This window comes from Aplysia californica, unplaced genomic scaffold, assembly GCF_000002075.1.
Source record: "Aplysia californica isolate F4 #8 unplaced genomic scaffold, AplCal3.0 scaffold00356, whole genome shotgun sequence".
In the NCBI taxonomy this organism is placed as follows: Eukaryota; Metazoa; Mollusca; class Gastropoda; order Aplysiida; family Aplysiidae; genus Aplysia; species Aplysia californica.
The window spans coordinates 43477-60369 of record NW_004797626.1 but is presented as its reverse complement, the minus strand read 5'-3'; the positions used below and the strand labels follow the sequence as shown (position 1 = coordinate 60369).

At 39.0% G+C, this 16893-nt stretch overlaps 1 protein-coding gene across 1 annotated transcript; it reads right to left on the bottom strand.

Annotated features, from left to right (window-relative positions):
• Positions 1-2361: 2361 nt before the first annotated feature.
• Positions 2362-16431, bottom strand: LOC101855273 (excitatory amino acid transporter; the record flags this gene model as incomplete). Its single annotated transcript, XM_013085206.2, is given in 9 exon segments — positions 2362-4382; positions 4894-5028; positions 5605-5799; positions 7407-7640; positions 10568-10694; positions 11975-12249; positions 12989-13196; positions 13688-13886; positions 16260-16431. Coding segments are annotated over 9 exon segments (1698 nt in total). The 3' UTR covers positions 2362-4180.
• Between the last annotated feature and the right edge of the window lie 462 nt (positions 16432-16893).

Below are 16893 nucleotides of genomic sequence, written 5' to 3'. Positions count from 1 at the left end.
ATTTTACAAAAAAGTAAAAAATACAAAGTCGAACACTGTAACTTTTCGTTTATATTCTATTAGGGCACAGCTGTTCTATGCTGTATTACTCACTAGCAGAAGGGTGTCATTTTTTCTTCTTTGAGCTTTCAGGAGATAGTAAGTATTGCATAATTGTGAAAAAGAAAATCAAGTAAGGTTAGTTTTTCTTTCTTATCTTCATACAAAATTCAAATTCCAACAATACTTCAAAGACATTATCATTTATCAAGGGTCATTTTCTCCTTTGAGAGGATTTTTAGAAAAAAGAAACGATGATTAAAAGAGTCAGTTCTTAAAGGCAAACTCTTGATTTAAAAAAACTTTTTTTTTGGTTTGTTGAAGTTCAATATTGCAAAACAAAAAGTCTTCAGCTACTGATTCTTTTCTCTTTTTTTTCTTTAACAGGGAAATAGTTAACATGTCATCCTTTTTAATGGGTGTCAAATAGAACGTTTACAGTGCAAAAATTTCTTCCACTCCAAATTTAAAAGTCTACGATTTTATCAGAAATAATTAAACAAAGGCAAAAATAAAAGTTACATCATACATCTAAACAAAACACCCAACTTACCACAGAATTAGAAAGTTTACATTCTGTAAGAGGTATGACTATGAATTATGAAAGGACTCTCACAATAAGTGTACGAATTGGACACGTAAATATGTAGACAAATAAGCAGAACTAAAAAAACAACTTTTGAACACATGTGGAAGCTCATTACTTAGAGAATGTGACAAGAAAAAGGTCTGAGATATTGTTGCCATGTAACTTCAGTATACTAGAAGTTTGACTTTTTCACACCAATGACCTACATTTATGTGGCTGAAGGACAGGCTTTCGTTTTGCTTGTTAAGAGCATGAAAACTGTACATCACATTCAAATTTTCACACTTGACCTGTGTCCGTATGTGTGTTAACTTCACCATCTGCCAGAGACCTCAGATTTAGAGAAGCGTTGAAATTTCTCCCATCAACAAGCTCCCATAGGGATGGTGTAAATCGCATATCATCTTTATCAAGTGCCAGACATCGGCGATCACGGTTTAAAATTTATTGTTTTGCTCGGATGCTCTAAAAAATGCTGTAATATTATCCTAATCTTTCCCCATCAGCCATCTGTTTAGGCTCTCAAAGAATGTTGCTCTGGTCGTTTGCTACCAATTTTGCCCTTGAGAGCTAGATATTCAAGGCCTTCACGTCTATTCAGACAGCCCAGAAACTCCTTTTGTCTTTTACTGATTGTGTTTAATCAGCAAGTGGGTTTGTTCAAGTACTACTTCATTTGATTTCTTTTTCTTCCAAGATATTTGCAGCAGTCTCTAAAGACATTCTGGGTAAAAAGTCAGACTGAGGTACATTTAATCCTTTGTGGCAACGTTTTAAGCCCACTTTCAACTTTAGCTTTGTCATTCAGTATTTTAATCTGTAAAGTTTGTGCTCTTGTTTTTGTAGTGATCTAGCTGAAATTTTGGTATTGTCATCCATGTTGGCAGACGATGTACGTGAATATACGAGCAGACCAGAAAGTTTAAACTGAAAACAACACTCATGGACATAGCATACATACAGACACAGGTCTAAAGGTATAAAGAGGGTCTTAGCATACAACGAAGTTCATAAACATCTGGATTTCAACCACCAGTGTATGATACGGAGCAAACAATGAAGTACAGTGAGTTGAAAATATCAAAATGAGGTGAAGACACAATCAGCTTTTCCATCCCCAGCAGCCCTCTGCATGAACTTAAAAATAAAAACCTTTTCTAAAATATCTGTGTCACGACACAGTGGAATCAGGCGCTCATCAATTTTTGGACATGTGCAGTTATTGGTATCATCTAAGAGCTTATTCATTTGCCTTGTTTTCAGTAACAAAAACACCTATCTATCCTGAATAGAGGTTGAGATATTTGCAACTGAAGGAAGCGAAGTGGGGTCGCCTGGTTTCAGAAGTAAAATTAATGAGAAAATGGCTGCCAAAATTCGGTAACTTTAATAGCTTGAGAGTCATTGAAAACAGAAAAATTACATATTCTGTGCCTTTAATTAACGTTTTTCAGTGAAATACTTATGGAAATGTGTTTTTATAATTAAAAGGACACAAAAGATGTTGAGCTAAAAAACAAGATTTCGAAAAAAATTGCCAAACTGGCCGAAAAAATGCCTGTTCCTTCATTTTTATTGTTTTGATGAGCACCTGATTTCACCATGATGCCTCAGAATATTCGTGAGTTTTAAGTGAACTGCACATTATTTTCATATTAAAATAGCTCTGTTTTGCCCTTTAAAAATATATGCCATCCTAGCAGCTGTTGTCCAAAGGCTGCCTATCAGATTTGTTTTGTGCACAAAAGGGTTAACATAGTGCAGTCCCATCTATACGGTTAAACAAAGCTCCAGACACATTTTCTTAGCTTTTCCAAAAATTTGAAATTTCACTCAGGGGGCCACAGTTATGACGATAGCAAGGTTGACCAGTCTTACACAGCATGAGCCCTAAGGAAAAAAGTTCCGGCATCAATATCATATAATACTCAAGATGAAGTTGGAACCTATTTCACTCGAAGCCCACAAAAATTGAACAGTTTGGATGGTGTCAGGCAGAAAGTGGCCAGGTGACTGAAGCGAAATTTAATGAGGTCAAAATCATAGGACATAAAATGGCTCTAAACTATATGTATGTATGAGTAAAAATAAAAGCCAAAAAAAAATAAATTCAGAAATGGCTCTTCAGTTTCATGAACTAACATTATACGAGGAAAGAGATGGAATCATATTATAGTTTTGCTTCAATTCTTAGTAAAATAAGTCTTACAGGAACGCAGTCACTTTTTGCTCAACACTAAGCTGAACTAGACTGACACCGTATGCACTGTACAGAGCCATAGAAAGTAATACCTGTTTTACTGGCACTACATCATCAATAAAATCTACACTGTTCACAAATATATATTATGTTCCTGAGAATGTTAGGCCGTCCTATAATAAGGGTAAATGTCTTTCACGGTAGTCTTCCATTTCCTTTAGCTTTTGTTCAGTAAAACTGAAATTTTCCTAATAGTTTAATTGATTTTGCGATGTGGGAAAATGGAGACTGAATATTCATTTAATGGCTTTATGCAACACACTGAAACATCTCGTGGCTTTTTATACAGGCAATGTGCTGACTTAGAATTAACATAACAAAAACAAAATGGACTGTGACAATTTCTCTCCCCACCTCTCTCCCCGCACCCTCTACCCAAATACTCTACAGTTGTTTTTGTTGTCTAAACCTCTGCATTTCCAGTGACATTGGCAGAAACCCTTACATAAAATTTTGCCCGAGCCCAGATGTAAAGAAATTTGATGACATTAGGGCTATCTACGGATCAATTTATTAAAATCCAAGTATAATGAAATTTGTTAAAATCTCTAACCATTTAAAAACAGGTTAAAAACAGAATAGCAGGAATTTTTTTTCCAGTTTAATCCTGCACTCCTTCAAATGTTTGACACAGAAGAGATTCAAGGTTTAAGATTCAAACTTTGACGATGGGAAAGTTTCTATATTAAAAATCTCAAAGGGTAATTGGTAAATTTTATGATTTTTACCCTGTATGGATATTTGATAATCAGGATCTCCAAATGTAACAGCAACCTCCCACAGGTTTGACCAACATAGGCCTATATAGAAAAACCTTGAAAAATTTCTCCAAATAGGAGGTTCAAACCAAAGTTTTCCATACCATGGCCTACCACTATACCATCTGAGCTAAGTGTGAACTAAAATCAAGGAAAAACTGTCAAAGATGAAACAGACTGAATACAAAACAACTGAGAGATGTGCATTTGAAAGTTGAAATTCATTCTAAAAAAACCACAAACATATTTAATAAAAGCTCCAAACAAATGCGTCTAATCTAAAAAAAAATCCCAAATACATTCCTTCAGATTGAGGGAAAAGCTCTCTGCTCCCAGTAAAACAGAAGTAGGCAGTATGAAAATAAAAAAGTCATTTACTTATGAGGGAATGAAACATAAGAATCACTTAAGATATTAATTTTTTTGATCCGTAGATGGCCTTCAGGTGAACTTTTCGTTCACCTGGTAGAATGCTATGACATTCAGGGAAAAACCTGAAGTTCAGAAGGGCCCATTTTCTTCTGAAGGAATGACTCAGAGTTGATCTTCTATCCCACCTTTGGCGCTGGTATCATTGCCAAAGGACTGACGCTTCCCGTTTTCACGAGTGTCAAATTCAATGGCATCGTCCAGGGGGCGATGTTGGTCATCCTCAAGTTCTTTCCGCGAGAGATGCTCGACAATCGCAGCGCCAAAGCTGTCACCGAGAACATTGGTGGCTGTACGGAAGCGATCCCTGCCAAGGATAACAGTAAACAACATTAAATAAAAACGACTTAGTTCAGTTTTAGGAGGAATTCTATGGCACTCGCAACACAAATAGGTCATATAAGTGCTGAATATAAGAGGTGTTACTGGAAAGTAATATACAAAGAAAATAAGAAGTAGAGATAACTATGTTCAATCTGAAAAAATTAGCATGCCACTAGAGTGTCTACTAACCACTCATTTATTTTAAAAATTGAAAAGATGAAGGAGCAAAAACCTGTAGAGATACCTACCATATGAAACACAAAAATTCATAGCCTTGCACCCACATATATCAGCATTGTCTCCTTTGTAAGGTCTAATTACCCTTTAGTGTCATCATCACAGGACACAGACTGGCATTTGTGGTTTAGCAGTTAGACACTTTGCTGTTGCATGCAGGATACCCAAGATTGATTCTTGATGAGGGTGGATATTTTACATCCCAACATACAAAAATAAAAATAAAATAAAAATTAGAGATTTAGGGCACAACTTACAAGAACCAGTCCACAGCGAGAATGAGACTGATGTCATCAGCTGGGAGACCAACAGACGTGAGCACCATCACCATGGTAACCAGCCCTGCGCTTGGAATGGCGGCTGCACCAATACTGGCACATGTTGCCGTCACGCTGAAACCAGACATAAACGGAAAAGGCTTTGATGGGGGCACTAGGCGGAACGTACATTATTTTAAACTTTCAAAAGTCAGCCCATCTATTGAATAGAAGCTGTATTATTGCTTTTTCTTGTGGTCCTCATTTTCCATTAATATCTACTTGCCTGTACTACATACCTATTTATAAGTGAACAACATAATTACAGACTGAAGAAGTGTTTGACCTAATGTGATGGATACATGGTTAGAGTTGGACACTGATGATATCATCACTGAGCTAGCAAAAGGGCACATCTCAATTATGCTACTTTTGAGAAAAAGAGGAAAAAACTGTTTAACTAGACTATTGATCATTTAATAATGGTAAAACTGGCCAAGCATGCTTCTTTTGTGACTGCCTGCACACTTTTGTTTTGATTTAACCAAAAGATAGATATAGTACCATTAAACAAAATAAAAGGCTATTTGCATTCTGGCACAATTCTGAGTTATGCCATTTCGCTAGTGCAGAGACAATATTATAGTTTATTTTTGCTGGAATGTACCAAAAGTCAAAAGCAAAAATGAAAAATTGAGAAAATCTAAAAACCTGATAGCAATGATTTTTCCAAAGCTCAGGTCCATTCCGTTCATTTGTGCAATGAAGATCGGAGCAACAGCCTCGTAGAGAGCAGTGCCGTCCATGTTGATGGTTGCTCCGATAGGCAGGACAAATCTGGTGACTCTGCGGTCAATACTGAGATTCTCTTCCAGGCATCGGAACGTCACTGGCAAAGTGGCAGTGCTGAGGATGGCCAAAGACAAATGAGACGTATAAAAAAACAAAGCAAATTTTTTAACTACATGTTTTAACTCATGTATGACTACTTGATGCAAAGTTTTTCAATTACAGTCGAACTTGTCAGAGACAACCACTCATTGTCCAAGAGAAAAGTGGTCACCTTCAGTGACCTGTCCTCTTGGACAGTGTCAATATGTGGCAGTGGTGGCCTAGTGGTTAGGCTACCAGACTCGTAGTCGTGAGGTTGCGGGTTCCGGGGTTCAAGCCACGGATCCGATGTTGTGTCCTTGGGAAAGGAACTTTACACGAAGTTTCCTCACTTCATCCAGATGGGAATGGGTACCCGGCCATAGAAAGCGAAAGATCTTGTCAGTATGTTAGTGTTTTGGCGCCTATAAATGGCCGCATGCACTGTATACTTCCCAGAAAGTTGAGGTTGTCTCAGAATGCTCTCAGGTCTGCTGGGGTAATAGTATAGATTGTAAAGCCCATAGAGCTTGCTGTTGAGCGGGGATTTGCGCTAAACAAATGCTATCTATTATTATTATAATTACTATTAATATAATAAAGGAAAAAACCCTGCAAGGGAAGGGAAGTTGTCATTTGCGCAAATGCATGTCTTGGACAGGAGGCCATTTGAGCAGGTTCCACAGTACTTGCAGTATAAAAGAAATAGCTTGTTATACTCCAGCTGCACTGTTCTATTTATTATATATTACTAATAAAAAGAAAAATAAGTTATTAAATATTTACTCTCAACCCTGCAAAACATCCAAATTTTTATATTTTTGACAGAAAATGTCTAAATGTTTCTCCTTCAAGAACTCGTGTTAAAACGTCTATTTAATTGCTCTTGAACCTTTATCCACAATTTCAATTACTTTGTACTAAATTTTAACGATCTTCATTCATCCCAAAAATTAACTTAAATCTGAATCATTCACCCACTTGACACTCCTATTTATGGTTCCTGAATCTTCAACTACCTGATGAAAGAAATATATTGGTAGAGGGTAAGTAACATTCCCTAGGTTGTTTCACTGCTAGCAGATTGTACTGCTACCTGCATAGATCTGAGCAAACTCAAGGTCTTTAAGTGAGGCTAAGATGGGCAGTATTGAGTGATGCCTCTAATGTAATAATGCATGGCATTCATATAGCATACCACTCTGATTATTAAAGAATTTAAGATCTGAGTGCTTTACAAATACAACAGCAACACATAAACAATACATTTTGATCTGATATGAAATGTAGTATACATCTCATAAGTCTAAAACAAGAAACAACTTACAGTGCTTTTAAATGAATTAAACGATCTTACGTAACTCGTTAAACCCCTGGGAGCGTCCGATATTAATGACAAATGTTTTGTTTCATTTAGTGCTAGTTTTTGCTTGTTTTTCAGAACTATTCCTGATGCAAGTTTTTAGTAATGACTAAGCCTTTGTTTCTGCAATTTAGAAGTTAGAGGCAAGCTTTCAGGGTTATAATGAGACATAGTGCACCAGGTATAGATGACTGTAGAAAAAACTTCAGGAAACAGTGGAAAAAACTTAGCGTTTAAAGAGTTAAATTACTAGGCAGTAAGCAACTCCGAAAAGGCTTACCTGGAAGAAGTACCCAGCGCTGTGACATAAGCTTGAATCACGCCCCACATCAGACGCAGCGGGTTCTTCCGGGTCAGCAAAAAGTAAATGGTGGGCAGGATCATCATGCTGTGGACGGCCAGGCCCACCAGGATGGTCACCATGTACATACCCAGCTGTTTGCCAACCTTCTCCGGGTCCTCCAGGGCAAGAATTTTTCCACAGATCAGAAACATGATGCCGATAGGGGAGTACCTGTGGTGGGATATTGGGAAATTATAGTATGCAGCTGTTGATGGATTGCAAATGTTTTTAGGCCCCACCTTAAAAAAATACATTTTTGAAATTTCTGTTTATTATATTTTTGTTTAGTCTTTCTTTTTTCCACCTATTAACACATTAGACCATAAAGGAGGAAGACCAGAAACGTGATGCTGAATAAACTTTCCTATCACAGAAGAGGTATGAGCAGTCGAAAAGTTGTTCGTTTTAGTTTTAGTAAGCGTTTTACAGCACTTGCAACACAAATAGGTTGTATAATTGTCGAAGATTAAAGGTGTTACTAAAGAGTAATACAGCTGGATCGTGCTCGCCAAATCTGAGATTGGCGATTTGCGATTCAGTCGGCTTCAAAGAATCGCGAGTACGAGAGCGCTCGTGGAACTGTGGCGGAACCCTGACTGAAACGGAACAGTGTCATATCAATGCCACTTAGCGAGCGCGAGTCCCACTCTTGTTGCCCCCACCATCCTTTCCCCCCCTCCACCCTTCGTTGCGCTGCTCTATCTACTAACCTCAATTAGCGGCCCCCATAAATTCACCCCCTCCCCCACCCCATGATTCGCTAAAACAATGTCTCCATAAAATTCCTTCTGTCTATTGGTTGGACCCCGTGCATTTTGTTTTAATAGGGGGGTTGGACTATACCATCTTCTGTAAAATAAGCGGAGCCATACTAAGTGTTACGTTCCATTCTTGCGCTCGCGACTCAGCAGTAGGTTACAAAAACATAAGCTGCAAAGTGGTGACAGACACAGGAGTGAATCGGGAATTGGAAGGCGATACTGTTCCGCCTTCCGCTGAAGTGAATCATGAATCTCGTTCCGCAGGCAAGAGTGGCGATTCAGTTCCGTTCTCGCGCTTGCGCCCCAGCTCTAGAGAGTAATATACGAAAAAAGAAGGAGCCAAATATGGAGGATAAACGTTTGAAGAGAGAGAAGAGCAAACTACGGCAGAAAATCCATCAATGACCCACTGTGATAGAAGATCGGGATATTAATAATGATATTTATATAGTGCTCAGCCCCGATTAAAGCATACAGGCTCTGAGCTCTTATTATACCATTATAGCATTGAAAATGATAATAATAACATAGGTCAGTTTTATAGTGATACGGAAATGAAAAAGTCAAGAAAGAAACCCGAAAGCTAATCACATCTACAAATGGAAATAAAGGTTTCACTTTAAAATGCTCAAAATGTGGCAAGCTCTTATCTCTGCCAAAATTGGTCTCACTGGTCATAGAGAAACCACAAGTCATCTCAACTCTATTTCTTTTGTTTTGTTTCAGAAACATTCTCTTCAACAGTTGCATTGGTTGTAATCAGACATTGACTGACAAAACTATTATCATCACTATCATTATTATAATATCATCATCAATGCCTTTCACCCCTGGCAGGGTATAAGCCACATACAAGCTCCTTCCATTTATCTCTGTCCTGAGCCATCCTTCCAAGCTCGTTCCAAGTGAGCTTCATTTCTCTCATGTCCCTTTCCACACCATCTCCTCCATGTTTCCCGTGGCCTACCCCTGCCTCGTGCTCCCTGGGGGTTCCACTGCAGTGACTGTCTTGTGAGGTTTCCGCTGGGCTTTCTTAAGGTGTGTCCCATCCATCGCCACTTTCTTAGTCCTATTTCTACTTCTATATCCTTTTGTCCTGTCCATTCCCACAGCTCTTCATTTCTTATTCTATCCTGCCACTTAATTCTTAAAATACTCCTCATACATCTGTTGATGAAAGTCTGGACCTTATTCAGTACTGTCTTCGTTGTCTTCCAAGTTTCACAGTCGTAGAGGAGCACAAACTTGACGTTGGAGTTAAAAAGTCGAATCTTGGTGCGCAGTGAGATGTTGCTTGCTTTACAGACTTTTGATAATTGCTTGAAGGCTGACCTTGCCTTGGCGGTTCTTGCTTTAACATCTGCCTCGGTTCCACCTTTACCATCGATGACACTTCCAAGGTAGGTAAAGGAGTCCACTTCTTCAAGGGAAGTGTCTTCCACTGTCACAGCAAGGTTTGAAACTTTTCCTAGCTTCACTACTTTTGACTTGCCTGGATGTATACGTAGGCCAACACTCCTTGATAGGATGTTGAGTTCCTTGGTTTTTTTCTTGCATCTGAGCATGTGTGTGAGAGAGCAATGCAAGGTCATCGGCGAATTCCAAGTCGTCCAGCTGCTGCCAAGGGATCCATTGTATTCCATTACATTTGCCTCTGGTGGCTTCTTTCATGACCCAGTCAATTGCCAGTATGAAGAGAAAAGGTGAGAGCAAGCATCCTTGTCGCACTCCTGTCTGTACCCGGAATGGTTCTGAGAGTTGTCCTTCGTGGAAGACTTGGCAGCTTGTTCCATCATAGGTGGCCTTCACAAGCTTGACGATTTTCTCAGGTATTCCAAAATGCCGCATGAGTTTCCACAGAGTTTCCCTGTCCACGCTGTCAAACGCCTTTTCATAGTCAATGAAGTTGACCACGAGTGGTGAATTCCATTCAAGCGATTGCTCAACAATGATACGTAGAGTAGCGATCTGGTCCACACATGATCGGTTTTTGCGGAATCCTGCCTGGTTTCCTCGAAGCTTCTCATCCGTTGCCAGCTTGATTCTCTCAAGGAGTATCCATTATTATAATAGCATTATTATTATTAATAAGAATAGTATCATTATCATTTTCATTATAATAATAACAATAATAATAATAATAATAGAATTTAAAATACTACTACTACTACTACTACTTCTACTACTACTACTACTACTACTACTATTACTACTACTACTACTACTACTACTACTACTACTACTACTACTACTACTACTACTACTACTACTACTACTACTACTACTACTACTAATAATCATGTTCCGAAAAAAACCCTCATCACTTCATTAACTTACCACATCACCATGGTGACCATCTTCATGATGATTTCATTGAGGACAGAGAAAAAGTCAATCATGATCTGGGCTTTGGGGCCCATGTTGCTGATCAAGATGCCGAAAGCGGTGCAGAATGTGATGATACCTGAAGTATGTACCAACAAAAACACATTGAAGTCTTACGGGTTCTGTTGGAAGCACAGTGAACGTAGAGTTGCAAATAAATATTCATGCATGTTCTACACCCTTTTTTTGACACAATTTAGATAATTTAGGAGAAGGACGGCATCTCAGCAGAAACACCAAGACACTTGGTAGAATAAATTTTCTCACTTGTGAATGAGTAACTCTGTTTAACCTTTCACTAGGTGAGCAATTAAAAAAACAAAAAACCGCTGCTGTCATTTTTTCTTGCAACTTCAGTGTTTAGAGGTGTTCCTCCTGATCTTCATACTCAAGTAGTTCACTTTTTACCTCATAATATCTCCAAACATATTGGCTTGTGCCTCCCAAAAACATAGGTATGATGTTGGCCTTTCCATAAAGACTTAAGCGAGAGACAAAAACTTTAAGTTATCAACCGTTTTCCAAAATATCTGTGGAAATACTGTCGAACCTGCTTTAAAGACCACTTGTCCAAGACAATCACTTGTAAAAATGACCTTTCCCATTTACCCTCTTATGGTTTTTCAAAATATAGCGACACTATCCAAGACTTTCACCTGTCCAAGACAAGCACTTTTCTCCTCGACAATGGGGGGGCCATCTTCAACAATTTCAACTGTATAAGGGAAAAAAATACCATACTGTATACCTAGCTACTACATGGAAAGAGAAAGGAAGGAAGTCCTCAAAGTACGTTGAGGAGGGACTGAGCTAACCCAAAAGAGATGGAATACCGCTTGACAGAGGTGGAGACTATATAGCCCAGGACAGAAGTACATGGATAGCTCTTGTTGTTGCCTTATACTGCAGCATGGGTTGAGAAAGGCTGATGATGATGATGATGATGATGATGATGATGATGATGATGATGATGATGATGATTTGTTTTTGTTTCCTTAATGGGCCTGGCGGACTCTACGAAGAAATCTTCGAGCGAGATTGAGGCTCTTTTTCGGCTCCATTGTCAATATGCTTAGTGGCACCTCCACTCGTCCAAATAACTCCATTCGGATTGCCATTGTTCCTGGACATTCAACATATGTCTAACATCCTCCTTTTCATGGCGCATCTTCCGCAACGTGGGCTGAGCTCTTCATTTACAAAGTTCTTATACCATCTTAGGCTCCAATGATGGTCTGACTGCAATCTCGCTCGCTCAACCTGGTCCCAGCGACATGTGATATTTTGTTCCCGCTTATAGGAGTACCCAGAATAAACATGATGATAATGATGATAATGATCATGATGATCGTGACATACCTAGGACATTGACACCATCAGCCATCGGGTACGTTCTGACCCACTTGGTCACTGTCTGCTCTGTGATGTTGCTGGTTATGTTGGTGCCGTTCATTTCTGTGATGATCGTCTGGGTGGTGGTTATAACGGAGGACACGGTGCTGGTAAATGTTTCGTTAATGGAGTTAGTGGAATTCTTGAGCGTAGTCAGGATGTATTCCTCTGGCTCCTCTTCCACGTAAACTGTCTTGGTGTGTTGGAAGCAGGCTTGCATTATGTTTTGGGGGAAAATATTTCTGTCACAAACAAAAAAGAATATGTTTCAGAAATAAGACATATTTGAGGTTACTAAAACAGACTGAAAGGTTCAAACTCAGATGGTCACTGGATCGGAGAAGTAATGTAAAAGTTATTGGCTAATAAAGTGAAAAGAGTATTTGTTGACTTATGCCTTTTTGAGGGACTGAGTAAGAAAAGCATAGCTCTTCAGAAAGTTTCTAAAAATGAAAATAAAATTGTTAAAAAGTACAAAAAAGAATTTTAAAATCTCTTTTCTTTCTTCGTAAGAGTTTTATGGCACTTGCAACACAATGAGGTTATATAAGTGCCTAAGATTACAGGTGTAACAAGGGAGTAACAAACACAAAAAAGAAGGAGGGGAGATAAAGATGATAAATGTTTGATAGGAAAGAAGGAGCAAACCACACCAGACCACCTGCCAACCACCCACTAAAAATCTCTGAGTGACAAATTTTAAAAAAGGGAATCTTCCAGAGGGTAAGAACATAAAAAAAAAGAATACTTCTGAAAACAGAAAAGAAAAAATAATTATGATTAGAAATAAGAAAAAAGAGTCTTTTTTTTTGCAAGATATGAGCTTCCAGCATTGATTTTGTTTTTAAAAAGTTCATTGCAAAAAGGTGCAGAAACATTAAAAGACAAAGATAATAAGGTGCACTCATACGATCTCATCAGTTGTGAATGCCATAAAACTTACCAAACTAAATAAACAAAGGTAATGAGTATGCTTCTCACCGAATCAAGTCCAAAAACGCGTCCAGAGAGGTGGGAGGATGTTTTTCCGTTTTGCTTCTCTTTCTGAGACTGTTGTCTTCGTATCCAGGATGGATAGACACCACGAGAATAATGCCCAAGACAATGGCGCAGAAGGTCGTTGCGAAATAGTACACAATAGCTCGCAGACCCATTTTTCCTGAGCTTTTGGCGTCGAGATTAGCCAAACCTGGAACAAAATATTCCAAAAATTTGAGCATGACGTACAAACATAATTAGGTTTTTGAGCCAAAATTTATATTAATAAGAATACTCCAAATAAAATTATCGAAGTCTGAGCATTATAAAAGGACACAAAATAATCTTATTTAGCTCTTAATTTTTCTTGTTGTAGTTTTTTAATCAGTGATATCAGTTGCATGTGCTCCAGAAATGTTTTGTGAAAATTCAAAGAACTACATGTTGCACAAAGAGAGAAAAGATACATAATTTGCGTACGATTAAACAAAAAATTAAATAGGTTTTTCTTTCCTTATGATTTTGCAGAACGGCTGAATGGCTTGTCAACTATATACTTTGGCAGAATAGACATTTGAAACAGTAACTTGCAGGAACGCCTATTACCACAAACTATAATTTTATAAGACTTGTGCCGAAAGAAAATCTATTTGGTTTGGAACGAGCTAAACAAAAAAAATTTGTTTACTCTCATCTTCTCACCTGTGATCATGCAGCTGATAATCAAAGGCACGATAAGCATTTTCAACATGCGCATGAGGACATCTCCAGGGAAGGAGATGAGCATAATGGCATCTGCTGAGGGTTCGGCATTACGAAGAGCAAAGCCCAGAATGATTCCCAGCACAACCCCAGCGATTGTTAGCACCAGCAGGAGGTTGTCCTTCATCCATTTGGGGCACTGAGGAGAAAAGGAAAAATAAAATAAAAAGTCTTACTACCGCTTAGTTGTACAATGAAGTCGGCTTAAACAAAAGTCTGCTGGACTGGAGAATTTTTTTCGATTTAGCTGGGTCTTTAATTTAGGGAGCTTGCTCAAATAGAAGAAAAAAAGGGGATATTTCATTCAGTTTACCACTGTGTTTGGAATAACTTTGTTCAGTTTAAGAGGATTTGATTGTACTTGCTGTAACAAAAAACCCTTTAAGATCATGATGTAGTTTAACAATCATGTAAACTAAAAGGATATTCTCAAGATACAGTTCTTGACTGAGTGGTTAATGTAAAGAAGAAATAAATAGAGAGAAAAGGTAGAGATGAAATGAACCAAGGTGATAACAAAACAAATACATTTGAACATACATATTTTGTGTAATATTGCATAGTTAGAAACATTGCTTCCATCTATTTGGAGATAAGTGCTTTCATTTGTCCTTCCATAATCCACTGGGATATCAATATTTGTCCCTTTTTCTGTATTATTGAAATGTAAAGACTTTCTATTTAAAAAAACAAAACAATAGATGATTTCTATGGACAAGATATCCAATGCAGATCTGTTACGTAAATGTAGGCAAGAGGACATGACAACCATAATAAAAAGGAGAAGGTGGAGATGGATCGGACATGTTCTGAGAAGAGAACCAGATTCTATTGTGAAGACTGCCCTCCACTGGACACCCGAAGGACGTCGCTAAAGGGGCAGACCCAAAGTGACCTGGAGACGCACAGTAGAGTCTGAAATGAAGTCCTGGAATCATTCGTGGGGAACGCTGACCAAGATGGCCCAAAACAGACAGAGCTGGAGATCCTTTGTTGCTGCCCTAAACACCAGATGGCGTAATGGGTAGTAAGTAAGTAAGTATGGCTAAGGGAGAACAAGAATATAGGCCAATACCTCTGGTTAACACTAGCCTCACCCCTGAAAAAAGGTGTCACGGGAGGAGGGTGGAAATCCAGACCTATTAAGATTGAATTTTAATTTGAGTAAGTGAAGCATATTGTCATGACAACCACCATTCAGCAGTTTGGAAAAAGCAAGAAAGACACACAGTGGGGGCGAAGAAAAAAAGTCAGACCTTCACCCACAACCTGTTTTCAGACCTGACCTTGAACATCTACAATCCGGCAAAAGTAAATTTTGCCCTTTGACCTAACTAAGCATCAGCGAAAAGTGTGCGCTAGACATTCTTCTTCTCCTTCTACTTAGCTTTCCCCTTAATAGGATGTTACTTCTCAAACCTTCTGCAGTAAAACATTATGCCTCTTGCCGTTCTGCCATTCACATCTTCTGCTAGGTCTCCCCCTTCCTCTCTTGCCTTCAATCTCTGCTTCCAGTATATATATTTCTTGAGTGACTCATGGTGTTTGATATGCTCAAAGTAGTTCAGTTTCAGAGTCATTATGTTTAGCAAGATGTCATATTCTATACCTATTCTTCTTGTAACTTCTCAATTTTTTTTCTTTTTATGTGTCAAGGAATATTCTTCGAGTTCTTTTGAAACATTTTCCTTTGAAAGCTGTAATCCTTTTTTGGGGTCTCGTTCACAGGGCCGCGTTAACTAGGAGCGGGGCCCTAGGCTGTCCATGAGCCTTCGATGACGTTGATGCTTCTACCACCGCATTGTAACCCCGTACTGATGGAAAGCTATACTGTAAATCGTGATTAGATGTAGGCCTACCGGTATCCACCAATAAGGTGGATTAAGACGACGACAAGCACAGAATGTTATAGTTTTCCGCCTAGCACCTAGGCATAGTCAAAAGACAACTTCGGAAAACACATCAGCAGCAGCCACAACAACAGCAACAACGGTAGCATCAACATCCTTCTCATCAACATCAACAACAACAACAACTGTAAAAACAACAGCAATACAAACAACAACAACAACAATTCAACTAGAGGACAATTTTAGTTTTGAAAAACATTTTTTAAACGTCATGTTTGTAAGCGCGGGGCCCCCTGAGGCGCGGGGCCCGAGGCTACAGCCTAAACAGCCTTACGGGTAACACAGCCCGGCTCGTTCATTGATGGTCCATGCTTCACATCCATTAGGCCCCTACAGCAGGGAATTTGGTACACAGTGGTTTGGCAAACCTGTTACAAATGTCACCTAGCCAGCCAGCCTTGAGAGTCTATATTACCAAGTACTCAGGCTATAAAGGAAGAGGTCGACCATGCAAAACATGAATTGTGGGAGTCGAGGAAATTAAAATTATTATCCCAGTCAAAAAAGCTGAGGTGCCGGCCTACCATAAAAAGCAGCTTCTCCCCTCGATGTTTAATGGCAACAGAGGATGAAAAAAGAAAAAAGTAAAAGCAAGTACTTACGGCAAATAAACAGTTCAGCACCGAGCCGACCGGTCCAGTTCTGTCTGTAAATTTCACATCGGACGATCTCCGTGGCTGGTCAGATTGAACCATTGGTTCCCCGGCTCCAGCATGATCCGTCATCTTTCTCTACTGTATTATTGAAGCGGTAAATTTTTCCTCAAACTCAGATCTGTGGAGAAAAGTCATACGTTTTGAAATTAAAGTAGCATTTCATCGTCATCAATGCCTTCCACCCGAGGCACGGTGTAGGCCACATACAAAAAAAAAAGCTCCTTCCATTTATCTCTGTCTTAGGCCATCCTTCCAAGCTCGTTCCAAGTGAGCTTCATCTCTCTCATGTCTCTTTCCACACATCTCCTCCAGGTTTCTCGTGGCCTACCCCTGATTTGTGATCCCTGTGGGTTCAATGGCATCTACTGTCTTGTGATATTTCCGCTGGGCTTTCTGAATGAGTGTCCCATTGAAAGAAAATAACAAATCACACAAGAGCCCCCGCCTACCACCCATAGACTACGCTTGTTACTATGGACATATTTGAGGCAGCGTGGTGGAATCAGGCTCTCGTCAAAATAATCGAAGAGAAGAAACTTGCATTTTCCCGCAGGTTTGTGAATCTTTATCAAATTTTTGT